This window comes from Tamandua tetradactyla, chromosome 17 (assembly GCF_023851605.1).
Source record: "Tamandua tetradactyla isolate mTamTet1 chromosome 17, mTamTet1.pri, whole genome shotgun sequence".
Classification (NCBI taxonomy): Eukaryota; Metazoa; Chordata; class Mammalia; order Pilosa; family Myrmecophagidae; genus Tamandua; species Tamandua tetradactyla.
The window spans coordinates 2,677,247-2,703,142 of NC_135343.1; the positions used below are offsets into that span (position 1 = coordinate 2,677,247).

General features: G+C 55.6%; 1 protein-coding gene across 1 annotated transcript in view; it reads left to right on the forward strand.

The window, feature by feature from the left end:
• The first annotated feature begins 1,061 nt into the window (after positions 1-1,061).
• The window catches only part of FER1L5 (fer-1 like family member 5), a 41,415-nt gene continuing 16,580 nt past the window's right edge, over positions 1,062-25,896 (forward strand). The window contains exons 1-19 of the mRNA XM_077134719.1: positions 1,062-1,209; positions 2,745-2,797; positions 3,220-3,311; positions 3,740-3,848; positions 4,592-4,643; positions 5,014-5,123; positions 5,905-6,033; positions 6,801-6,863; positions 7,538-7,588; positions 11,064-11,094; positions 11,572-11,687; positions 11,810-11,933; positions 12,207-12,259; positions 13,297-13,365; positions 14,773-14,816; positions 14,886-14,968; positions 15,127-15,221; positions 16,354-16,482; positions 17,509-17,686. Of these exons, the coding sequence (XP_076990834.1) occupies positions 1,125-1,209; positions 2,745-2,797; positions 3,220-3,311; positions 3,740-3,848; positions 4,592-4,643; positions 5,014-5,123; positions 5,905-6,033; positions 6,801-6,863; positions 7,538-7,588; positions 11,064-11,094; positions 11,572-11,687; positions 11,810-11,933; positions 12,207-12,259; positions 13,297-13,365; positions 14,773-14,816; positions 14,886-14,968; positions 15,127-15,221; positions 16,354-16,482; positions 17,509-17,686 (1,666 nt within the window). The 5' untranslated portion in view covers positions 1,062-1,124. The remainder of the gene's footprint in view (positions 1,210-2,744; positions 2,798-3,219; positions 3,312-3,739; positions 3,849-4,591; positions 4,644-5,013; positions 5,124-5,904; positions 6,034-6,800; positions 6,864-7,537; positions 7,589-11,063; positions 11,095-11,571; positions 11,688-11,809; positions 11,934-12,206; positions 12,260-13,296; positions 13,366-14,772; positions 14,817-14,885; positions 14,969-15,126; positions 15,222-16,353; positions 16,483-17,508; positions 17,687-25,896) is intronic.

A 25,896-nucleotide genomic window follows, 5' to 3' on the forward strand; every position in this document is an offset into this window, starting at 1 on the left:
TGGGGGGCGGGGGTGTGCATGGTCCGCGATCGAACCTGGTCACCTACATGAAAGGTAAGCGTTCTACCAGTAAACCACAAGCCCTTGATTTTAAGGCTTGCCCTTATGAAACTTATTTCCATAGTGGGGAAGCTAAGACTACCTATAATGAGGCCTAAGAGTTGCTTCCAGGAAACCTCATGTGTTGCTCAGATGTGGCCTCAGTCTCTCTAAGCCCAACTCTGCAAGGAAAATCATTACCCTGCCCCCTACATGGGACATGACATTCAGGAGTGAAACTTTCCCTGGCAACGTGAGACATGACTCCCAAGGATAAGTGTGGTCTTGACACTGTGGGATCTATAAGGCCAACCTGACCAAAAGGGGGAAAAGAAGTGTCACAGAATAAGGTATTGGTGGCTGAGAGAGTTCAAATAGAGTTGACAGGCTATTCTGGAGGCTACTCTTATGCACACTTCAGCTAGACATTGCTAATTACCATGGTTTGCCCAACCCCAACCAACATAATTTCCATTAACTCTTAAGAACACCGAGGGCTCTAACTGAAATTCTATAGAAGTTTCTTGTACTATGTTTATTTTCCTGAAAACTATAAGCTCCAGAGGGTTCCTAGGCCAGATAAATCCTGAAACCCAGAGGGACCCGCCTTTCTGAGATTATCAACTAATTGCATCCCCCATCCCTTATCATCAACACCCATCATCCACATGAAGAGGTTAGAATGGGCATTGCCCAAAGACCCCTGTAGACTGGGAGAAGGATCAAAGGAGAGGGCAGAGGTATAACAGAAAACATAGGATTTAACGAGTGAATGTGACTGCTGAATCATTACATTGATAGTACTTTTAACCTCCAGTGTTCTGGAGCAGCTAGAAGGGAAAATCTGCAATTGTGGAACGGTGAGTCGTACCAAACTCTGAAACCCGCGCTGTGACTACTTGTCACCATGCGCTTTGACGGTCATTGGCCTGGGCACTCGCTGGTCTCTTGTGTCCCTGCTGCTCCCACCCCCTTACCCCCTTTGTGACATCCCTTTCTGTTGCCAGGCGACCAGGCCCCAGAGAAGTCCACTGCGAGGAGCTGTGGACTGCTGAGGAGGCCGAGGCGCGGCCTGACGCCCAGCCATGCTGCGGCTGCTCGTGGAGTCGGCCAGGGTGTCCCCGCCGCTGAGCCCCCCGCCCAGCCCTTCCATCACCGTCTACTTCCGAGGTGAGAAGTGGGACCCCGAGGGGGAGGCACAGGGGGCGCGTGGGGCCCAAAGACGGGGTCGAGGCCCCTCGGTTCCTTACACGTGTCTCCCGCCGGGCCGGGCTGTGCTGTCCACTGCCCGCTGGCCCCTGGCCAGGGAGGAGTGAGGGCTCAGGCTCCCTCCACCCTGCCTGGGACCTGTGGGTGAAAGACTAAAAAGGACCTGCGAGCATGGTGACAAGGGCTGACAAACAAAACGTACGTGCAGCTCTCCAGTACAGTTTCTAGCAATTTCCCAGTAATTCCAAGGACTTTTCAATAAGCTTTACCATCTGCACAGCATTTTCACAGACGTGACGGGCGGGGGGTGAGGACAATGCTCCCTCCTTTTCGTTTCGATAAGGAAAAAAGTCCAAGGAGTCTGTGGGGAGGGGCGGAAGGCTTTGCGAGGGGGTGAGATGAGCAGATGGTTTAGCAGAAGTCCTGGAGTAGCGAGGGAAACAGGGGGCTCCAGGGGGTGCAGGGAGCAGAAGGCCCAGCACCGTCGGGCAGGAAGGGAAGGGAGCAGACACTGAAAGGGCTTTAAGGTTCTCTCCTTCCCGTGAGGCTACTTGCTGCGCGGGACCACACTTGGGCTCCCGGGCAATGGACAGGGACCCCCTGAGTTTGCAGGCAGGGAAAGGATGACTGACCGTGCATCTAGCCTGGAAGGCCCTGGCAGCCCTGCACCCCGATTGCCAGCGGCCTGCCGGCCCCCATGTGCTCACCACATCCGCCCTCCAGGAATCACTCCTACAAACGTGCCTAAAACCCAGACCCCAGGTGACCCGGAGCTGCCACCAAGTCTAAGGTGGCACATCACGACTGGGCAGGTCCCACCCTGCAGGCCTTCTCGTCATGCCTGCAGCACGTGCTCACCCCAAAGTGGGGTGGCAAGTTGAGGGTCCTTTTGCAGCTCTGTAGACCATCCTGTGTTAAAGATCTCTCGGAGGTGGGGGGGACTGAGTTTCGTGCTTGGAGCAGGGAGCTACAAGCCATTCCATGGGAGGTGCCCTTAAATTTAGTTGAGTCTTGGGGTGCCCTACATCTCAGCGGTTTAACACAATGACACAACAGTCTGCATTTGGTGCCTGCCAAGCCCTGCGTGGCTCACTGCTGAGTGAAGGCCAGCAGGGTGGCCCTGTCACCGCCCGGGCAGACACGGCTGGGGTGGGCAGAAGGGAGACAGAGAATCCTGTCGGACACTTCAGGAGCCATGCCTGGCTGGGGCAGATATTGCTCCAATACCCACTGGCCGCTGGCCCCACTTGGCTGCAAGGCGACTAAGAAATATGTGCCTGCCACAAAAAAAGTGACACCGTTTGTTTCGAAACACAAGGTGACAAGGCCACGCTTATAAAAAGTGAGAAATCTCAAAACCCCCAGAAAAGAAAAGATGTAGACTCGAACGGCAGCATGAACCTGAAGTTCCCGGTGCACCCCACCTCCCTGAACCCCACTCTAACCCCGACTGGGGAGTGCGTCCTGCCACGTGTCGCCCTTTGGTGTCTCCGCAGATGTCAAGAAGAGGACGCGCATGGTGGAAGGAAATAACCCTGTATGGGATGAGGTACGGCTCACCAGGCAGGGCCCCAAAAGCAGACGGCCACCCAACAGCGGGAAGGGCCCGGCGGCCTGGGGAGCGGGCAGGGGACACGGGTCCCTGCCAGGCCGGGGCGTCTGGGCCTGGGATGCCACACCTGCCCACAGCTCTTCTTGGCCCTTCTCCCCAGCCTGGGGTGGGTGGCATGGCCCAGCTGCCAGGCCCACCCCAATATTCCCAGAGGCCCAAGTGGAGTCCAGGCTCCCCGTGCAGCTTAAGCCGCGGGGGTCCAGGTGACAGGCAGCAAAAGGACACCTGCTTAGGAGATGGGGTATGAGGGCGGCTTCGCAGTTTTGGAGGCGAGGGGGCTGGCCCATTGTGCTTCCGGGAGGATGGGCTGGGCTGGCCTGGGGGTCGGGGGAGGTCGCTGACCTCCGTGCCCCCCACAGACGCTGGTCTGGTCCCTCTGGACGCGCCCCCTGGAAGAAGACGCCTTCCTGCAGCTCATCCTCCGAGACCTGAGCTCAAAACGGAAAGAAAGGTGAGGCCGAGGGGCCCTGACAGTGGCCGAGCAGGTGCTGAATCTGCTGCCTCCAAACCACCGCAGCTCAGCACCCCACAGCCAATGCAAAACCCGGGGTGCACCTGCCGGGGCGGGGGCTGGGCGTCCGCAGGTGCTTGGACTGGGAGCCCGGAACCCCGCCCCTGCTGCGGAATATCGCATCTCTGCTTCTCTGGACCCCATCCCAGTGCCCCCTGCCCCCCAGCTTCCCAGTCATGATTCCCAGGACAAGGCCCCGGGGGTGGCGCCCAGGGAGGGGGTCCGGGAAGGGCAGAAGCCCCGCCGCCCTGCTCTCTTCCTCCTGCCTCCCCAGGCGGCGGGGGGACGCCGCCCCTGGAGAAAGCCCCACGCGGGGCGGCAAGGGCCCCCCTTTCCCCCACCGGGCCCCAGCCCTGCCTCGCCCCCAGGTTCATGGGCCTGGCCACAGTGTTGCTGAAGCCCCTGGTGGAGCGGCCAAGGGAGGTGCTCCTCGTGAAGGACCTGGTCCTGCTCAACCACGCCATGCAGCCCACCGACGTGAGCGCCCCGGGCGGCCGGGCAGGCAGGCTGGGGGGAGCCGGGGCCCTGCCCCCACCTGCCATCCCTCCGGCCCCCACCCGGCCGCGCCCCGTCCCTCCGCCGCAGCCTCCCTCTGGGGCGGGGCCCCGGCACACAGGCCGCAGGCCAGGCCGGGACGGCGGGGAGGGCAGGCTCGGGAGGGGAGGCCATGTCCGAGAGGGACCTGGAGCCCAGGACAAGAAAGGGACCGTCCGGGCAGGGGGCAGAAGTCTGGAGGAAGACGGGGCCTTTTTGGGCATCAGGGAGGTTGACAGGTGAGGCCGGGCGGGCAGGTGGGGCCAAGAGGTACAGGGCCTCAGGGTCTGTGCTGGTGAGCTGTGAGCTGACCCCGCCTCATAGGGGCGCTTGGGGGCGAGTTCTGGCGATGGTGGGCAGCCTCCGCGGGTAGCACGGTGCTCAGAGGCAGGAAGTCACAGGCGGAAATGAGATTTGGGCTAGAGAAAGAGCCGCCGGCCTCAGTGGATCTCCTTCCCTCTCCTCCTCACCTATCCTCTTCATGGCTCCTTTATTCTCGAATCCCACCCCCCGAACTCATGGCTCTCACCTGACCAGTTTAAAGCTCCACCCACCACAGACTGCGCTGGCCCCAGCATATGGCCTGGTCCCCTGGCCAGCGTCTCCCCCCAGGAAGCCGAGCCAGGTTGAGGGATTGGGACTTGCGGGGCCACAGAGCCGGCTCACGCCCCGGCTTTGCCTTGCAGTGCACTGTCACCTTACAGGTGGCCCACATGACCGACCAGGAAATCCAGACAGGTATGACCCTCCCCGAGCTTGCCCTGCCCTGCCCCACACCCACCTGAAGGCTGTCGAGACCCTTCCCAGGGCTGCCAGAGGGAACGTGACCAGCTGAGGGGCCCTGGGAGCTACGGGGGCCGAGAAACCAGCTCTTCAGACCCCTGGCTGAGGCCATGGGTCACCACCAGATGTCCACTCGTCACCGAGACAGCCTCCGATGGGCTGCAGAGGACACATACCCCCCCGGGCCCCTCAGCTATGCTTTCAGTCCCGCATTCGCCACGAGGCTGGAATGAGCACAGGGGAAAGGGAGGCTCACAGCCCCCAGATCAGCGTCTGAGGCCCACCTGGCCAGCCCCCAGGGGATGAGCACACCTTTGGCCCCCAGGGGATGAGCGCGCCCTTGGCCTCATTGCCAGAGACTTGGCAAGGCAGAAGGTGATGATCCCCGGCTCCGCCGAGCACCGGCCTCTGTCCTCCAGGCCTCAGGACTTCCAGGTGGGCTTCCTGGGGTGCAAGGCTGTCAGTGGCCGACAGCCTGGCCAGGACGGCCAGCCGTCCCCTCCCTCACAAATTTGGGTTGGAGGGTCGGCGCTCAGACCCTCTCCATACCCTCTGCTCTTGGGGAGCCACGGCCACACCCGGCATGAGGGCTAAGGCCTGGACCCTGCCCCTTCCAAGTCCCCAGGAGCCCTTGAAAGCAAGGCTAGGCCGGGGCACAGGCAGTGCTGAGCAGAGTGGGAGGGGACCCGTGGGGGCGCACACGGTCTCTGCTGGGGGTTCCGCCAACCCCAGCCTCCCTGTGGCCTGTGACAGAATGTTTCTGCCACGGTGATGCCTGCCCCTAGCCCGCCCCCAGCCCGCCCGCAGCCTGCCCCACAGCCTGTGCTTGCCCACCCTGCCCCCTGCAGCCATCCAGGCTATGGCCAGCTCCTGCTATTAGCACCCACTGACCACTCCTGCTTCTCCATTGCCATGGCCACTTCGCTGGCCCGAGTGCCCACCATAACGTCCCCGGACCACATGGCCAAGCCCCTCCTGAACTCCCGGCCCCTGGCCCTCCCCTGTCCGCTCTTTGGCCAGCGTGTTCTTGCACAGCGGTCATTCCCACATGCCAGCCCAGTGTCCTCAGGCGAAACCCCGACTCCCTGACCCCAGAACCCGTCCGCCCCCTGAGCCGCTCCCGGGCCCACATCTGCCTGAACTCAGTGCTGGGGGTGGGCACTGACCGGAGGGGCGGGAGTGGCCGAGGCCCCCCGTGTCCTCCTGTCCCTGGCAGGTCCGTGTGAGGGTGTTTGAGGCCCGCCAGCTCCTGGGAAACAACCTCAGGCCGGTGGTGCGGGTGGCCGTGGGGCAGCAGCAGCAGCACACACGCATCAAGTCGGGCAACAATCCCTTCTTCAACGAGGTGAGCCCCGGCCCTGGGCGCCGAGGGGCCCCACTCTGCATGTGGCCTTGGGGGGTAGCCCCGAATGCCTTGGACACCAGCCTTTGAGGTGATGGGGTGACCTGGCGGGGGGCCCGGCACCCAAACCCCTCCAGGTCACGGGGCCCGGTGGGCGTCCGGAGCCTCGGTCCAGCGAGGAGGGGGGTACTGCATCCGACTCGTCACTGCTGGAGCCCAGGCTCCGGCTGCCCCTGGCCACGCTCGGTGCCCCTCGGCGATGCTGGGTGGACTGGTGAATAGAGAAGCGCCCAGGGTGCAGGGAGGGGAGTGGGGGTCCTGAAGAATCCGCCAGGGCTAGGGGTGTAAATCTAGAGAGAGGATGGCATTTGCAAAGTCCAGGAAGCAAAAAGCAGCTGGGGCTGGTCAGCAGGACCGTGACTGGTGAGCTGAGGGGACAGCGCGAGTCCACGTGAGGTGGCTGGAAGGGGCTGCAGGCTGAGCTGTCCTTCCTCGCGGGGCTCTCGGGTCACTGGAGGTGTCAGGGAGGAGATGGGCATCCCCAGGCGGGCATTTGGGAAAGGAGGGTGCGGCTGCCGTTGGGACTGGGTGCTCAGTTCGCCACCCAGGGGCAGCTGGCCGGGCCTTGGCCACCCCTGGGCAGAAACTGCCCCTGCAGAGGAGCGCGAGGTGGGGGTGAGCTGCTGCATGGGTGACGTGGGGGAGCAGCTCCGGGTTTACTAGTCCTGGGTTTACTAGTTCTTCCCCCTCCGCCCGCCCCGTCCTCTCAGACCTTCTTCCAGAATTTCCGTGAAGTTCCTGCCAAGTTCTTTGATGAGACCATTTTAATCCAGGTGAGACGTCTGCTGGGTGTGCTTTCCTGCTCAGCCTCCACACAGGAGCCCCTCGGCCCCAGCCCCACGCTGACAGCCAGGTCCCTTCACGTTGTCATTCTTACCCCAAGGCAGAACCTCTCTCATCCCCTTCACCCTGCAGCCTACAGTCCCCGTTCATTCATTCATTCAACAAGCGTTGCAGAGATGGCAGGTCCTGGGCTGAGCAAGGCAGCCCCTTCCCAAGCACCACAGGACCCCTCTGGCCAGGACACTGGGTTCCCTGACCAGAGGGCACCCACACCCACAGTGACAGGTCCCCACTAAGTGCCCAGCACAGGGCTCGGGAGAAACAGGAGGCTCTTGGGGAGGCAGGAACCCAGGAAACTGCTGAGAGAGCAGCTGCCGGAGAGAGCTGAGTGCAGCCCCTTGCTGGGTGCTGGCCTGGTGCGAGCGATGTGTCTACTCTGAGCCTTAGTGTCCCCACTAGTCAAAACGGAATAAGAACCCGAAGCTTACAGGGTCCCTCAGAATTGATGAGAAAACTTCTGGGCATGTGTCCGACCATTAGTGAGCGCTCAGTGGGTCCGGGGGTCCTCCACGTGTCCTCACTAGCCCCCCGCCCCTCACTGCTGGTGGCCGAGGGGGAAAGCGAGTTGCCCGATAATCCAGCTTTTCTGGGAACTCCCCTGCAGGTGATGAACTTCTTCACGATGAGACCCAACAGAGAGATCGGGAGGTTCCAGGTGAGCGCCATGCAGAGGGGAGGTTGTGACGGGCTCTGACCTCCTTGGCCCTGGCGTCGGGGAAGGGGCTTCGATGGCTGCGTCAGAGACCAGCTCCTGACCACCTGCAGGGTGGGTGGTGTGGACAGTGGACTGTCCCATCTGCAAAGTCGCGGGGCTGCCATGAGGGTGACACAGGCAACATTTGCGACTGCACTTGCGCCTTGTTCTATCCCCCACCCCGTGGTCCCGGGACCCGGTTTAACGTCTGCCTCCAGGACGGCAGACATGGAAGCAGGGGCTCCAGAAAGCTGCAGAAACCTGGAGAAAGGTTGCTGCCTGTGAGGACAGAGTATAACGATTTGGTCTGCAGCCTGAGAGGTGACGGCATGCTCAGTGGAGATTCCCCAGACCCCCCAAGAGCAAGGAAATTTGGGGGTGCCAGATTTCATGCAGGATCCCCACTCAGATCTGAATTTTAGATAAGCAATGAATACTTTTACAGTTGCGAGTACAACCCCAATAATATATGTCTTCCCACCCAATATTGCCTGGGACGTATTTATACTAAAAAAGTTCTCATTGTTTACCTGAAGTTCGAATTTAACGTTCTGCACCTGATGTGCTAAATCTGGCCACCTTTGGAAAAGGGCATGTATTAGCTAAGGTTCTCTAGAGAAACAGAATCAGCAGGAGATATCTGTAAATATAAAATTTATACAAGTGTCTCACGTAACTGTGGGGATGTAAGAATCCAAGTTCTGTAGGGCAGGCCACGAGCTGGCAGCTCCAAGGAAGGTCCTCAGTGAACTCTCAGGAGAGGCTGGCTGGCAGAAGAAGGAATAAGAGTGACTGTTTTTTCTGAATCTTCCTTACACGCCTTCTGGTGATTAGATTAAGCATCACTCATGGCAGAAGACACTCCCCTTTGCTGACTGCAAATGGAGTCAGCTGTGGATGCAGCTGACGTGATCATGACTTAAGTCCATGAAATGTCCTCATCACAACAGACAGGCCAGCACTTGCCCGACTGGACAAGCGGGCAGCACCTGGCCAAGTTGACACATGAACCTGACCATGACAGGGCACCACCCTTGAGAAAGGCAAATTTGGGACAAATAAAAGTTCCCTTTTGGTAATGAGCACTTGTCAGGTGTTCGCTGCTCCTCACCCATCTCACCCACAAATGAAGCTGCTGCTCAAAATTAAGGCATTCAGGAGAGGTTATGTGGCAGGTGTGCTTTTGCACGGTTTACAAAGGCCCCTGCCCAGTTTCCAGAAAATGACCAATGACTATATGAACTATTGAACAAGTTATAGAGGTCAGGGAAAAGCTGGATTTGACCAAGATCTATTTTTTTAAAAACTACTTTTTAGTATGGAAAATTTCAAGTATACAGCAAGGTGGAGAGAGGGGAGGTGTGAGGTCACTCAGCTTCACAATTCACGGACAGCTGCGTTTTCTGTACACCTCCACCCACCTGACACCAAGTTATTTTGAATCAAATCTCAGGCGTATTTTTAAATATTTAAATCTCTACAACATAGAGATTTATGAAGCATAAAACAATTCAATCATCACATCTAAAACCCTTTATAATTCCAGGATCACAATACACATCTAGTCATTAGATTGATACAATTAGATACAATGCCCTAATTGTATCATCGATTCTTTTTACAGTTCAAATCAGGATGCAAAACCATTCGCTGCTATTGCTGAATATGCATTTTAGGTCTCTTTTATTCTGCTGGTCCTTTTAACATTTTTTTTTTTTAAAGAAACTGGAGTGTTTGTCCTGTGGCGTTTCCCTGGTCTGGATTTTGCTAATTGCATCCTCAGGGGGTCATTTATTGTGTCCTTCTGTCCTGGTATTTCCCACCTAGAGGCTTAATGAGACTCAGCTTCAGTTTTCCAGCAAGATGATTTTGGCAGGACATCCATCTGCCTCTCCTTGTGTGTCATTAACCTCTGTTATTGATCCAGTCCATGTCTACAGCTTCATTAGGCATGACGGAGTTTTGTTTTGTTTGCTTTTTTACAGCTTTGCTTAGGTCTAACTGACATACGATAAGTTGCATGTATTTAATGTGTGCAGTTTGATACATTTTGACAAATGTCTACCCCACTGAAACCATCACCATGGTCAGATAACATATCTATCTCCCCCAAAAGTCCCTTGTGCCCCTCTGAAATCCTTCCTTTCCACCCCACCCCTTTCCATCCCCAGGCAACCACCGACAGCCATCTGCTCTCTGTTACTAGGGATTGCTTTACATTTTTCAAGAGTTTTATATAAGTGAAATCACACAGTATGTATATATTTGCTCTGGCTCATTTCACTCAATATAATTATTTTGACACTCAACCATGTTGTTGGTTTATCAGTAGTTCACTCCTTTTTATTGCTGCATAGTATTCCATCGTATCGATATACCACAGTTTATCCATTCTTCTATAGATGAACATTTTGGCTAGCAGAATAGAGCTGCTGTGCAAATCTTAGTAGGAGTATATGCTTTAATTTCCCCAGTAAATATGTAGACGTGGAATGGCTGGATCACACAGTAGATGTATGTTTAATTTTTAAAGAAAATTGCCAGCAGTTTTTTTTTCCCTAAAATTCCAGACAGTTTTTACCATTTTATATTCCCATGATCATCATATATATTTTATATATTGCTCCACATTCTCGTCAACTCTTGGTATTGCCTCTTGTGTTGTTTTTTACATTTAGCCATTCTGATGGTGTGTCGTGGTCCCTTGTTTTTATTTGATTTGCATTTCCCCGATGACTAGCTGTGCATCTCTTCAGGTGCCTATTGCCATCTGTCTATCTTCTCTGGTGAAGGGTCTGTTCAGATCTTTTGCTCATTTTCACTGGCATTTCTGTTTTCTTCATGAGTTTTGAGTGTTCCTTGTATATTCTGGGACCAGTGCTTTATGAGACATCAGATTTGCAGCTGTTGCTTCCAGCATATGACTTTTCATTCTCTTAATAGTCTTCCAGTAAGAAGATTTACATTTTGATCGAGTCCAATTGATTAATAGTGCTTTTGGGGTTGGATCTATAATTAGTCTGCCTGTTTGACCCAGGCGGTCATGCCGAATCAGGGGCTGTTCTTTGGTCCTTCAGGCCGGGTCCCTGGGGCGGCCAGAGGGCCTTGGGGTGCCTTACCCACAGCCCCTCCGGTCCCGCATCACCTCCCAGGGAAAGGGAGACCCACCAGCTCGGCCACCTCCAGACTTGAGTCTCTCCTCCCCAGGCTCTGGGGCCGGGCTGGGCGGGGCAGCTCGGTGCAGAGGGACCCTTTCAACGCAGGCTTCCCTGCTGAGCGGTCATGGGGCTCCAGACCCTTCTCTCCGGGTGAGGTGCTGCTGCACCTGCCCCCGGGTCAGTGCAGAGGTTGAAGGCAGCCTTTGATTGTGTTTACTGGTGTTGCAGGTCTTGGTTGGAGGCCCCAGCTAATCCTCACCCAACTCTTGTTTTTCCAGACAGATGTTGGGTTTGTCTACCATTCTCCAGGTAGGTATTGGCTGTTGCAGGTATGTGTGTCTTCTGTGGAGAACCTCAAACCCCTCTAAATCCCCATCTGTTCACTATGGGGGGAGGGTATTAGGCTGCAGATTATATTTTACCCAACACTCGGAGTCCGTCCTTGAGTGCGATGCCATGCGGACTGCCGCCTCGGGCTGGCTGTCTGCTCTCAGGGCCGCGTGGGAGAGTCAGGTGTGAGCTGAAGCTCCCGCTGGGCCTAATGCCGGGCTGAGGGTGGGGCTGGGGCGTCTCCGGTGTCCGCCTCCAGGCCAGGTGGGTGACGGCGGGGTCCCCACGTGGGAACAGGGTTCCTCGTTCCTCACGGAAAGTGTTGGGAGCCTCACGCTTGGTGGCAGGAGGGATCCCGCTTCCCCCCACCGCGGCCATCTGCTGGGCACCAGCATCGAGGAGCCGCCCCCCCGTCCCCTGCGCCTGGGCTCCCGCAGCCCCCTCTGCCCTCCCCAGGCCACGCGATCCAGCGGAAGTGGTTGGGTCTCTGCCAGCCGGACAACCCCAGCAGTGGCATCAGGGGGTACCTGAAAGTCACCCTCTGCGTCCTCGGCGTGGGGGACCAGGCCCCGGTGAGCCGCCCCGCCCCACCCCGCCCACGTCCTGGGGCGCCCCTGGGCCACCACGCGGCCGCTGGTCTCCCCTGGGCCCGGCGGGGGTCGCGCGGCTTGGCATGATCTCTGCGGCGGTCCAGGTGGATCAGAGGGTGGCCTACGAGGCCGACGACAAGGAGCTGGAGCTCTTCAAGTCCGTCGCGGTGGCCAGCAGCACGGCACACCTGCAGTTCTTCATCTACTGCGCCGAGGACCTGCACTTCAGTCAGTGGGGGCCTGGGGAGGCAGGGGCCCCGAGGCGCCCCACCCAGGGGCACCCTCTCTGCCTGACGCTAAGCTAGGGTCTGGCTGGGCTAGGGTGTGGCTGGATCCCCCAGGTTTGTTGTTCAAAGCCCCTGACCCGTCCCTCCCCCTGGCAGGTAGCGGGGTGGAGGGCACCGGGCCGAGTCGTGGGGGGAGGGACTTCAGCTCTTCTTCATCGCCACTGGCTCCCCCTCCCCCAAATACTCCCATCTCAAGGCTTTACATCTCGTTTAGAGAAGAAGCACTTGGCAAACCCTATGCTGGAGGTGGAACTCGTGGGGGAAAAGGCAAGTGTGAAGGGTCTCAGGCCAGTAGGAAAGAGTGAGCAGGGGGCAGCCGGGGTGGGGGCAGGACCCCAGGGATGGTGAGCGGGGAGCACGCTGCATCCACCCCGTACCCCAGAGCTGCGCCTGCCGGCGTCCAAACAGACGTCCCAGGGGGTGACAGGGACCCTGCGGCAGCCCCGGGCCCTGGCGCCCAGCCTGTGGCCTGGACACGCAGCTGGAAGCCCGCTGGGTTGGTCGGACAGGTCCGTCCTGGAATTCCCACACCGCATTTCCACCTGATTCTGGGAACCAAGGGGGGCACCTGGTTCCCACCCTGCGGAGGCAGGGGTGTCCTGGAACGTGTGGCCGAGCTTTGAGAGCATGGCACAGAGTTTTCATTTCCCCAGGCGAGGCCTGGATCCCCACGGAGCTGGACAAGAGGCCCTAGGGTGGAGGCTGGCAGGCAGGCGTTTTTAAATAGTGATATTTCTGTGTTTATCTTACTTATGCATTAAAAAGTTTAAACAGTCCATTGAACCCTTAATTTCCCAGATGCGATGGCTCAGGAAAAGGCTAGGTTTCAAAAATGAAGTCCATTAAGGCTTTTAAAAGGGGTGTGCCATCACGAGCCGCTGCTTCCAGCTCTGTCCTTGCCCACCTTTCCCAGGGGATCAGAGCGTCCTTCTTACAAAATCTACCATGTGTGCGAGTATACTACAGCCAGGAAACCCTCTGTCCCCTCCAAACTGAAGTCAGCTGGAAGTTGGTCTGGGGGACAGAGTTAGTAGTCTGGCAGAGGCCCAACGGGCGGGACCATGGCCGCTGAGAAGTTGCCGGGGGTCTCAGGCCAAGGGCTGTGCGCTGAGCTCTGCGCTCCCGGCAGGGGTCTCCGGGGGGCTGGGCCAGGAGGGTGGGGTGGATGGGCAGAGACCGTCAGGGGATGGGCGGGATCCGTCGGGGGTGAGCGGCCGGGGGCCGGCAGGGGTGGATGGGCGGGGGGCGGGGCTGGGGGCGGGGGCCGGGTCGGCCGGTGCTGACCTGCCCCGGGACATTCCCAGCTCAAGACTTACACGCTGACCCAGACGGACAACCCGATTTGGAACCAGATCCTGACCTTCCCGATCCAGGTGCGGCCGGGGCAGGAGAGGCGCTGCCGGGGGCGGGGGGGGGGGCCCGGGGGGAACTTGCTACCCACAACCAGAAAGAGCCGAGCGGGCGGGACCGGCGAACCCCGGGCGCGTCAGCCTGCCCTTCTGCCCGCGTTAAAATACCCGCCAGGGCCCGTCTTCCTGGGAATAGACTGTCCTGCCGTCCAGGCAAAGGCCCTGGGCGATGGGCTAGAGGCGTGGCGAGGACACGGGACACTCAGCACCCCGGGCTCCTGGCCCCCCGCCCCGGCCGCCCTGTGTGTTTCTCCCCATCGTGAACTGGCGTGTGACCCGTGGGTCGGTCACGGCCACAGTGTCCTGCCATGTGCCACCCCTCCGGAAGCACACCCACGAGGCCTGCCCGGTCCACTCCCTGTCCCCCAGCTGCCCCCCAGCTCGCTGCCGGGCCCTGCACCCCCCAGGCACCTCCACTTCACGTTGGATGCAGAATGGGGCTGATGTCACCCTTTCCGAACGCTCCCCCACCCGCCTCTGCGAGCCCACCCTTACCTGTCCAGCCCAGGGCAAGTTTACAGATCCTGGAGGGGGGAGATGTGAGCGGGCCTGGCCACCCCCACCCTGGCCCCCAGTCTGGGCTCTGTGGGTGCCCAGGGCCCAGGCCAGGACTCCCCCCCTGCCCTGGGGCAGGCTCCTGTCCTGTCCACCCCCCTCCTTAGCCTGGGACAGTCACCCACTGCTAGGCAGGGAAGTCCTCTCCCCACTGTCCCCAACCCCAGTGGCCACCGTCACATGGGAGGGAAGGGATGGACACTCAGAACTGGGTGGGGTCCCCCCCATGCCCCCCGACCCCTGTAAGAAGAGCAGGGGGCCAGCTGGGGGAGGGCCCCCAGGCCACAGCCGCTCCCCTCTGTCTGCAGCTGTTTGATGGCAGGGTGGCGGCCAGGTGCCAACCCGCCCGGGTCCGGCCCCCTCCTCCCACCCGTAGCCGGGACTGTCCCCTCAGCTTGGGGCAGGGGGTCCGGGAGCGGAGGCCTCCGCCTGGCCGCCGGGCTCCCCTCTGGATGTGGGGGTGGTAACGGGCCCCTCCTGGAGCTGAGGGCGGCCATGCGGCCCAGGACGCCCCCAAACAAAGCAGCCCCCCCAGAGGGGCAGCTGCGGTAGCTGCTTTGAAATGAAACCGTCCATGTGAAAACCCTCACGCGGTGGCCGGTGGCCCCGCAGTCAGACGCCCTGGCCGTCCATGTGGCCGGTGGCCCCGCAGTCAGACCCCCTGGCCGCCGGGGGACACAGCAGGGGCCCCCCCAGGGCCTGGACCCTGTCCGCCGATGCGGGGCCGCCCCTCTCGGAGCTGCTGGTGACCGCGCCACGCCCGGGATCCCAGCTGCCCGCCGGCCCTCCTGGGGACCCACAGCCCTCTGCCCGCAGCTGCCCTGCCTCTCCAGCTACATCAAGTTCTGCGTGGTGGACTGGTGAGCGCCCGGGCGGGGCGGCGGCCCCGGGGGCTGCGAGCGGGACCTGCAGGCTGCGTCTCCCCCCAGCACCAGGAAGGACTCGGGGGAAGAGATCGGGACGGCCCGCCTGCTGCTCAGCCAGATCTCCTCTACGGGCTCCGAGGCCGAAGGCAAGGGACCCTGGGCTCCCAGCACCCCCCCCCGCCCCCCACCCCCCCCCCCCACCCCCCGGCCAGCCCGGCCCCGCCTCTGCCCCCCCCCCCCGCCCGCCTTCTCAGCCCCGCCCCCCGCCCCGCTCCGCCCTCTCCCCCTCCCCCTCTCCCTCCAGGGAGTTATTCGGGCTTCCTGCCCTGCTTCGGGCCCAGCTTCCTGACTCTCCGCGGGGGTAAGAAGGCGCCTTTCAGGGTCCAAGAGGAAGGTGCGGTAAGCTGCTCATCCGGGCTCCGGGGAGCAGTGGGGGGCACTGCGGCCTGGGGGTGCTGGAGGACGGGAGGCCCACAGACAAGCATCCAGGCGGTGGGCACGAGGTGGGGTGCCTGGCAGGACAGCTCAGCTGGGAGCCAAGGGAATAGCAGGGGTCCCCAGGGAAAGGCCCATCACTGGCAACCCTGGCTAGAAATGACAGGAGCGCGACTCAGACGGCCTAGGAAAAGGAAGGAGCTGAGAGGGGGTGCAGCAGGGACGGGCCCCCAGCCTCAGGAGGCTCTCTTCTGCACCTCATGGACTGGCCACCTCCCCTCCACCTGCAGTCCGGGGTGCTCCCCAGGCGGCCCTCCGAGGTGTTCCCCAGGCGGCCCTCCGAGGTACACGTGCTCCCCTCCACCTGCAGTCTGGGGTACTCCCAGGGGGCCCTCCAAGGTGCACGTGCTCCCCTCCACCTGCAGTCTGGGGTACTCCCAGGGGGCCCTCCAAGGTGCACGTGCTCCCCTCCACCTGCAGTCTGGGGTACTCCCAGGGGGCCCTCCAAGGTGCACATGCTCCCCTCCACCTGCAGTCTGGGGTGCTCCCCAGGTGGCCCTCCAAGGTGCATGTGCTCCCCTCCACCTGCAGTCCGTGGTGCTCCCCAGGCAGCCCTCTGAGGTGCATGTGCTCCCCTCCACCTGCAGTCTGGGGTGCTCCCCAGGCAGCCCTCTGAGGTGCACGTGCTCCCCTCCACCTGCAGTCCAGGGTGCTCCCCAAGTGGCCCTCTTAGGTGCATGTGCTGGCCTCTGCCTGGTCACTGTAGCCCAGGAGGACAGATGGGCCCTGCAGAAACGAACTCAGTAGCCCCACATCCCTCCAGGTGTGGCCTATGTGGGGAGCAGGAGGCTTGGAGCCAGCAGGCAGGTGGAACGAAGGAAGAGGGGTACAGGGGGCTGAGGCTGCAGGGGAGGGCCACGGAGGTGTCTGGGGCTTCTGGAAGATTCCTTTCTGGAATTGTGGTTCAGTTTGCTATTTCTCAAGCCAGCCCTGGAGAGGCAGCTGCTGGGCACATGTGTCTTGGCCGCAGAGGGCTTAGGGGAGATTTGCCGGCTCCCCCCCACCCCTTTACTTGGTTCCCCCCATGCGGCCCCAGCACATCCCTGAGTCTGTGAAGTACGGTTTAGACTATCGAGGCCGGGTCTTCCTGGAGCTGACCACCCAGATGAGGCCCTACCAGGACACCCAGATAAAGGACTTGTCCCAGGAGGTGACCAGGGTTGAGGTGAGCACGAGAAGCCTGCAGAGCCCCCCGGGGCCCCGTCCCAACCCTGCCCGTGGGTCCTGACCAACCCACCCAACGCTGGGCACTCGGGCACCCAGTCAGGGCAAGACGGTGTTTCGGGGAGGAGGAGCCGGGGCAGGCAATGGCACCCACCTCCGACAGCAGCTCGAGGCCAGCCACATCACCCCAGGTCAGAGGTCGAGGATGGGTGTGTGGCCAGCACAGAGGCAGCCCGTGGATGGCAGCACGGCACGAGGGGGGGTCCGCGGTCTTGGCTGTAGCAGAGAGAAGGGGGGACTTGAAGGCATCCATGGGGGCCACCGGTGGTCTGGGGTCAGAGAGATGCCAGATGGTGTGGGTGGAGGGGAAGCTGGAGATGGCGTGCAGAGGCCACACTTGTCAGAAAGTTGGCTGAAAAGCAAAAGGAGACAAGTCCGGGTGTGAAGCAGCAGTGGCCCAGTGGGGAAAGGAAGGTGAGGGCTTATGACCAGAGAGGCTGAGCCAAGGCAGCGGTGGTGACAGAGACAAGAAGGGGCTGACGTGATGGGCAGAGGTCCCCGAGGAGGAGGGGATGGAGGGGGGACAGAGGTACCCCTGGGCAGCTGGGGCAGGCAATGGGGAAGGAGGGGGCGGGAGCTCGAGAAGGAGACGCCCTAAGGGCGGACGGGGCGCATGTGGTGGGGGTGGGGAGTCAACCCAGCCACGACCCCTGTCCCCACTGGGCAAAAAGGAGGGGACATCTCCGCGTAGGGCGGGGGGGGGGGCGGTCCAGCTCCAGCCTAGGGGTGGCTCTGGCCAAGAAGGAGGGCCCCTGCCCGATTGCAGGAAGGCGGGGCGGTGGCAGGAGCAGCTGCCCCGGACGAACCAGGCACTAGGCGTCGAGGCAGGGTTGGAGACGGGGTCCGGGCGCGGGGCTGGCTCACCCTGCAGGAAGCCACGGCAGTCCCGAGGCGGCAGCCCCTCTCCCTGGCCACAGGCCAGCACGTGTCGCGGGTCCCTTGGATTACATGCCAGCTTTTGTTCTAGATGCACCAGAGCCGCCTAAAGTACGGGCTGTGTGTCACCTTTCTCTCCTGCACCATGATGCCCGAGTTCAAGGACCTCATCCAGTTCGAGGTCAGCATCGGCCACTACGGGGACAAGACGGACCTGAAATACAAGCCGCTGGTGTCCACCACCCAGTACAGCCCCGTGATCTACGACGGTGAGAGCGCCGGGCCGGGCCAGGTGCTGACGGGCGTCCACTGGGGGGCGTCCACTTGGTGGGGCGTTCACTTGGGGGGCGTCCACTGGGGGGGGTGTTTACTCGAGATGGCATCCACTGGGGGGGGGCGTCCACTGGGGGTCATCCACTGGGGGGTGTCCACTGGGGGGTGTCCACTGGGGGAACATTCACTTGGGGGGGCGTCCACTGGGGGAGCGTCCACTGGGGGGACAGTCACTTGGGGGGGCATCCACTGGGGGAGCGTCCACTTGGGGGACATTCACTGGGGGGGTGTCCACTGGGGGCATTCACTTGGGGGGGTGTCCACTGGGGGAGCGTCCACTGGGGGGACATTCACTTGGGGGGTCGTCCACTGGGGGAGCGTCCACTTGGGGGACATTCACTTGGGGGGGCGTCCACTGGGGGAGCGTCCACTGGGGGGACAGTCACTTGGGGGGGCATCCACTGGGGGAGCGTCCACTTGGGGGACATTCACTGGGGGGGTGTCCACTGGGGGCATTCACTTGGGGGGGTGTCCACTGGGGGGTGTCCACTGGGGGGCAGGCATTCACTTGGGGGGGCGTCCACTGGGGGGTGTCCACTGGGGGGGGTGTCCACTGGGGGGACATTCACTGGGGGGCGTCCACTGGGGGGGTGTCCACTGGGGGGACATTCATTTGGGGGGGTGTCCACTGGGGGGACATTCACTGGGGGGTGTCCACTGGGGGGTGTCCACTGGGGGCATCCATTCGGGGAGGCATCCACTGTTGGAACACATGCATCTCCCACCCACACTCACCCACGAGAAAGCGAAGGCCAGGGAGGTAGCGTCCTTCCAAACACCGCAGAGACGGAGGATGATTGACAAAGGTCAAAACAAGATGTTGACTTCAAGTCCTTCTCTACACAACATCCCTAGCTCCATCTGCTCCTGTCCACCCATTCACTACCCACCCTCATCCGACTTCCATCCGTGCCCATCCGTCCACCCTCTGTCCATCCATTCATCATGTCCATCACTCATCTCTTCACTCTCCTGCACCCAGCCACCCAGCAGCTGCCCATCCCATGTCCACTTATTGGATGCCCGCTTTCCAATTGTGTGACCATCTCCACAATCAATTTTAGAGCATTTCCATCAGGTCCAAAGGAAACCCGGCTCTCTTAGTGGTCACTCTCCAGCCTCCCGATTTGCCCATCCCCAGGCGACCACTGATCCACCGTCTTTCCTTATAGACTTTTCTCTTCTGGACCTTTTAGGATGCATGGAACCGCACCATCTGTGCTCCTTGGTGATGGCCTCTCTCACTTAACTTTCTACCTGTTTTTAAAAATATGAAATACATATATACACAAAAATATTTAAGTGCATATGTACAGCTTAAAGAAGAATCAAAGTGAACACCCGTGAACTCCTTAGCCTGCTGGAGAAGATGGAAAATTGTCAGCATATTAAAAGGCCTGCACATTTTTCCCAGGCCCATTCACCCAAGAAATAATCCTTATCCTAACTCTGCTAATCACTTATTTGCTTTCCTCTTTTATTTTCACCATCCACGTATGCATCGCTAAACAGCATTTTATATAAAAGGGATCTTTTGATCTATATTCAGCTTTCTTGCATCTTTTGCTCTACGTTCGATTTTTTGTATTGGTGTGTGTGGCTGCAGTTTATTTTCACTCCTGTATCTAGTCCACGGAGGGTATCCCACAAACTGCGGTGCATGAGGCCCTGGAGGGTGTATTTGTTTCCGGCACTACAATACTTTTGCCGTGAACATCCTTGCACATCTTTTGGTCACAAGACTTCCTCTAAATGATAGACGAGGAGTGGAGGAGAACCTCGCAGGGAAAACAATCATACAACATTAAATTTTCACCAGCGCTGGTGGGAGAGGTCCCACTCCTCTTTGTTTCCCCCAATATTTGATGTTGCCCAGCCTTTGGATCTTTGCCAATCTGATGCACGTGAAAGGACATTTCATGTGGCACTAATTTCCACCTCCCTCGTTATAAATGAGGACCAGGCAGCAGCGTTGTTTGCAGCCATCTGTTTCCCCTCTCCTGTGCGAAGCCTGCTCCTGCATTCTTTTGTCGATTCTTCTGTTTGTATTTTGATTCTTGATTCATATGTCGTTTCTCTGGAGGACAATCTTTTGTCAGATGTATGTGTTGTAAATGTCATCTCCACATTTTAGGCTTATCTTTTCATTCTCTTAAGGTTGACTTTTTTAAAAAAAGAAATTGAGGTATTGTTTATGAACAATTAAATGCACAGGTATTAAGCGTCCCACCTGAAGGCTTCACAGATGCATGCATCCGCGTAACCGCGCCCCACAGAGCCACACTCTGCTCCTTTTTGTTTTCGAGTAATAATCCATTGTATGATTGTAACGGTTTATTTGCCCGTTCCCCTGTTTGTGGACATTTGGGTTGATTCTGTTTTAGGGTATCGTGAATGTTCTTGTACAGATCTTTTTTCATGGAAATGCACTTTCATTTTCTCTTGGGCAAAATAGTTAAGAGGTAGAATTGAGGCCTTATAAGAAAATGGCTAACAGTTTTCCAAAGAAGATGTTCCATTTTTTTACTCCCACAGCAATGCTTGAGAGAGTTCTATTCGCCCCACCTCCTCACCAACTTTTGGTATTGTCGTTGTTTTCATTTGAGCCATTTGAGTGGGTGGGAAGTTGTACCTCGTAGTTTTAATTTGCATTTCTCTAATCACTAATGATGCTTAGCTTCTTTTCATGTGCTTATTGGCCATTCATGTTTCTTTCTCTAGTGAGGGACCTGTTCGAGTCTTTTGCCTACCTTTTGTTGAGGTGTCTTTTATATTGAATTGCAGGCGTTCTTTCTATTTTGACGAAAGAAGTCTTTTGTCAGATGTCTAACAAACTGCTAATATTTTCTTCCAGTCTGTATCTTGCCAAGGAATGTCTTTTGAAAATCAGGAGTTTCTAATTTTGATGCAATTCTACTTGCTGGTTATGTTTTCTTCTATGGTTAGTACCTAAGAAAGAAATTATGGGGGTCTAAGAAATATTCGTTTACTCCAATATCATGAAAACATTGTCCTGTGCTTCCTTCGACAAGCTTTACAGTTTTAGCTTCATTGTTTAAGTTTATGGCCTAGTTGGCTTAATTTTTACATCTGGTGTGAGGAGGGACTGAAATTCTTTTTTTTTTTTTTCCTATACAACCTCTCCAGTTCAGCACCATTGGCTAAAAAGACTATTCTTTTCTATTTTTTTTTTGGCTTTTTTTTTTTATTAATTAATAGAAAAAAAGAAAAAAAGAAATTAACACAACATTTAGAAATCATACCATTCTACATATGCAATCAGTAATTCTTAACATCATCACATAGATGCATGATCATCGTTTCTTAGTACATTTGCATCGGTTTAGAAGAACTAGCGACACAACAGAAAAAGATATAGAATGTTAATATAGAGAAAAAAAATAAAAGTAATAACAGTAGTAAAAAAAAAAAAGACAAACAACCAGACAGACAAAAACAAACAAACAAACAAACAAAAACCTATAGCTCAGATGCAGCTTCATTCAGTGTTTTAACATGATTACTTTACAATTAGGTATTATTGTGCTGTCCATTTTTGAGTTTTTGTATCTAGTCCTGTTGCACAGTCTGTATCCCTTCAGCTCCAATTACCCATTATCTTACCCTGTTTCTAACTCCTGCTGGTCTCTGTTACCAATGACATATTCCAAGTTTATTCTCGAATGTCGGTTCACATCAGTGGGACCATACAGTATTTGTCCTTTAGTTTTTGGCTAGACTCACTCAGCATAATGTTCTCTAGGTCCATCCATGTTATTACATGCTTCATAAGTTTATCCTGTCTTAAAGCTGCATAATATCCCATCATATGTATATACCACAGTTTGTTTAGCCATTCTTCTGTTGATGGAGATTTTGGCTGTTTCCATCTCTTTGCAATTGTAAATAATGCTGCTATAAACATTGGTGTGCAAATGTCCGTTTGTGTCTTTGCCCTTAAGTCCTTTGAGTAGATACCTAGCAATGGTATTGCTGGGTCGTATGGCAATTCTATATTCAGCTTTTTGAGGAACCGCCAAACTGCCTTCCACAGTGGTTACACCTTTTGACATTCCCACCAACAGTGGATAAGTGTGCCTCTTTCTCCGCATCCTCTCCAGCACTTGCCATTTTCTGTTTTGTTGATAATGGCCATTCTGGTGGGTGTGAGATGATATCTCATTGTGGTTTTGATTTGCATTTCTCTAATGGCCAGGGACATTGAGCATCTCTTCATGTGCCTTTTGGCCATTTGTATTTCCTCTTCTGATAGGCGTCTGTCTTTTCTATTTTTTGGTACCTGTTTTAGTATGCAATCTGCCGGAATGCAATATATCAGAAACGGGATGGCTTTCAAAAAGGGAAATTTATTAAGTTGCAGGTTTACAGTTCTAGGTCATGAAAATGTCCAAATTAAAGCCAGGTTATGAAAATGTCCAAGTTAAGGCACCAACAAGTGGTTACCTTCACTCAAGAAAGGCCGAAGAAGTTCAGGGTTTCTCTCTCAGCTGGAAGGGCATGTGGGGATGTCTGCTAGTTTTTTCTCCTGGCTTCTTGTTTCATGAAGCTCCCCTCGGGGCATTTTCCTTCTTCATCTCCAAAGGTCTCTTGCTTCGTGGGCTCTAAAGCCTTTTCCAAATGGTTCCCTCTTAAAGAGCTCCAGTAAGCAACCCCACCTTGAATAGGGAGAACCACCTTTCCATGGAAACAATAATCTCCCACCTAGCAATACTGAATGAGGAGCGAAGACGTTGGCTTTTCTGGGGTCCACCACAGGTTCAGACTGGCCCAGCACCTTTGCTGAAGGTCAAGTAACCATCTATGGTGTTCCCTTTCTAGAATCTATTCTGTTCCATTGACTGACTCGTCTGTGCTTGTGCAAATGATACACTGTCTTGATTATTGTCATTTTCTAACAAGTCTTGAAATCAGGTCATATACGTCATCCAACTTGGTTCTTTTTCAAATCAGTTTTGGCTGTTCTGGGATCTGCTGCATTTCCATATAAATTTTAGCATCAGCTTGACAATTTTGACCAAAAAAAAAAGAGCCCGCTAGAATTTTCCTGTCTTCTTTTGTCTTATTCAAGTATTTTATTTGTTTTATTTTTTTTGGATTGCATTCTTTCTACTGACTTACTAGCTATATAGGACTTTGGATTATTTTTAGCAGTTGCTCTAAGGATTACAATATTGATGCTTAGCCTATCATAGTCTACTTTTTTTTTTTTTTTGCATGGGCAGCACCGGGAAGCGAACCTGGGTCTCCATTATGGCAGGTGAGAACTCTGCCACTGAGCCACCGTGGCCCACCCCATAGTTTACTTTTCAGTTAGTATTTCCCACTTCACGTATAATGTAAAGCCTTATAACCATGTACTTGCATTTGCATTTATATTATCTTAGTTATAATTTTACAAGGGGTTTGCTAATATTTTAAGATTTCTGTATCTACATTTATGAGTAACATTGGTCTGTAGTTTTCCTTCCTTCTGGTGTCCTTGTTCTGATGATGCCTCATGGAACTAACTGGGAATCATTTTCTCTTTCGACTCTCTGGAAGCATTTAGGTAAAATTAGGATGATCTGTCCCTTGAAAGCACGGAAGAGCTTACCTCTAAATCTGAGTCTTGTGTTTATTCCATGATGATGTAAATACTAATGTATTTAATGACAATTCAGCTTTTCTACTTCAGTCAATTTTTAAAGTTGTCTAGGAATTTATATATTTCATGTAAGTTTTCAAAATGTCCACTATAAAATTGTTCATCATATCCGTGTTTAATTCCCACCAAATCTGAAGACCTGTCCCTTTTTTTGTTCTTTGTGCCTTCCCACTCTTTATCTTGGTAAGTCTTGGCAGAATTTTCTATCTTCTACTATTACAAATCATGCTGCCAATAAATAAACTTATCCATATGTTATTCTACACACATTTCGGTCGGATGAATTCTCCAAAGAGGGATTGGTCAAAGGCCATTTGTCTCTTGGCAGATCCTGCAAAACAGGGCTCTGCTGGCCGTTCTGTTGGGCTCAGCCCCTTCAGCAGCTGCACTGAGGCCCTCCCTGCTCTGCTGGGACCTCGGGGCTGGACGCCTGCAAACTACATCTCCCAGCTGCCCTTGCCAGCGGATGGGGGAGAGGCGGGGTGGGGGGGGACATGCAGTGGTCCTCACTTGCTCTTTGTTTCTGGAGTCCCCTGCTGGTCAGACACTCCCTCCTTGGGGGCTCAGCGCGCTGTGCAGCACCCCAGCCTCTGGCTGCATCTGTGCCCCTGAGTCTTGGTGGACAGCAGCACCCCCCAGGTCCCGCCCCGGCCTGTAGCTTTCTCCTGCTGCTCCTGATGCCTCAGGGCCCTCATTTTGTTCTCTTGGCGCTTCCAACACACCCTCTCCTTTCAATCCCTTCCCCATAAAGGGCTGGACCAATTCACACTCCCACTGGCAATGGGACAAAATCTGGTATTAAACTTTTGGATTTTTTTTTAATGTACTCAATCTTTTTTCTTTTTTTTGCTTTTGGAAAGCAAAAGACCTTGTAAATTATGACTCAAAAGCAAAAAAAAGAAAAAAGATTGAGGAACTGCCAAACGTTTTCCAAAGTAGCTGTGCCATTTTGCTTTCTCCCCGCAATGCACAACGGTCCCCATGTCCCCACACCCTAACCAACATTTGTCATAATCTGCCTTTTTTATTACAGTTATTACAGTGGCCGTGTACTAATGTCTCATTGTGGTTTTAATTTGCAATTCCCTGATGGCTAATGATGTTGAGAAAACTTTCACGTGGGCTTATCGGCCATTTGTGCATCTTTTGAGAAATATCTATGAGTTCCTTTGCCCATGTTTTAATAGAATTGTTTTTCTGGTTATTGAGTGGTGAGATTTTTTACTACATCTTGGATACAAATCCTTTAACAGATCTATGATTTGCAAATTGTCTGTGGCTTGTCTTTTCATGTCCTTAATGGTCATAAAATTTTTAATATATTTTCTTTTATGATGAAATATTTAAGAGCTCTTTGCCTAATCCAAGGTCACAAATGCGTTTTCGTATTTTTTCTTCTAAAGGTTTTATCGTTTTTGCTCTAAGAACCATTTTAAATTCATTTGCTTTTGGATAGCCAGTTGTTCCAGCACTGTTCATTTTAAGAACAGCCCTTTCCCAATGCCAGCTTTTCTAAATTACATTTTAAAATATTTATTGTGTCCCATTGTTTTGGGCTCCACCATGGGTTTAATGATCCTCATGTCTTCTACAGCTGTCTTCTCCCCGATTCATTTTGACTCTTTATTTCCATTTCGCTTTGGTGACATCTCTTATTTCTAGCCTGCGGGGCCCCTCGCTGAACTGTCTGCAGCAGGCAGCTGCCTGTGCCGTCTTCCTTTCCAAGTTGGTTCTGTCTGCTGGCCCGCCTCTCCCCTGCTGCCTCCCGAGTTCCTCCAGGGGGCGATTTTGTGGCTCTTTGGGGGGCCTGCTCCCCCAGACCAAGGGTCCAGCCGTCCGGACCGCAGGGGCTCCCATATGCGCTTCAGTCGGTGCTTGGACGGTGATGGCAGCTGCTTCAGCCAGATTCATGTGGGTTTCGAGTCTGCGTTTCTGTCCCCCTCCTGGTTTTGCTGGAAGTGGAGTTACTTTCCTTCTCCGTGTTGCGATCACGTGCTGTCCAGGGTGGGGAGGAGATCCCAATGATGGGGTCTCCGCTCACACCTGACAGGTCACGGCTCTCTGCTTGCCCGCCATCCTACCGATGCGCCCGGTCCCGGGGTCCCGACCTGGAATCTGAAGCTGGAGACCCCCCATGGTCCTGGAAAACCACAAGCCATTTTCTCTCTGAAGATGGCCTCTTCCAGCTCGCTCTCACCTCCCTTCTGGAACTCCCTCTGTCTCCTGTGCGGCCTTCGTAATTCTAGTCTCTCCCCCGTTTTTCTTCCTGTCACTCCCGGTCTGGGGTCTGGCCCATGCCTTCCAGGTCTTCTCAGAGAGGTCTGCAGAAAGCATTCTCCTTAGAACCACAGCTCCCTGCCCGGCTTGCCCGCCCCTGCTCCTTCCCCCATGACCTTCTTCAGTGTGACATGCTGCATTTTACACCTTTATTTCATCTGTCCCCCACTCCTCTTTTTTTTTTTCTGTGTGCTATACACCAGG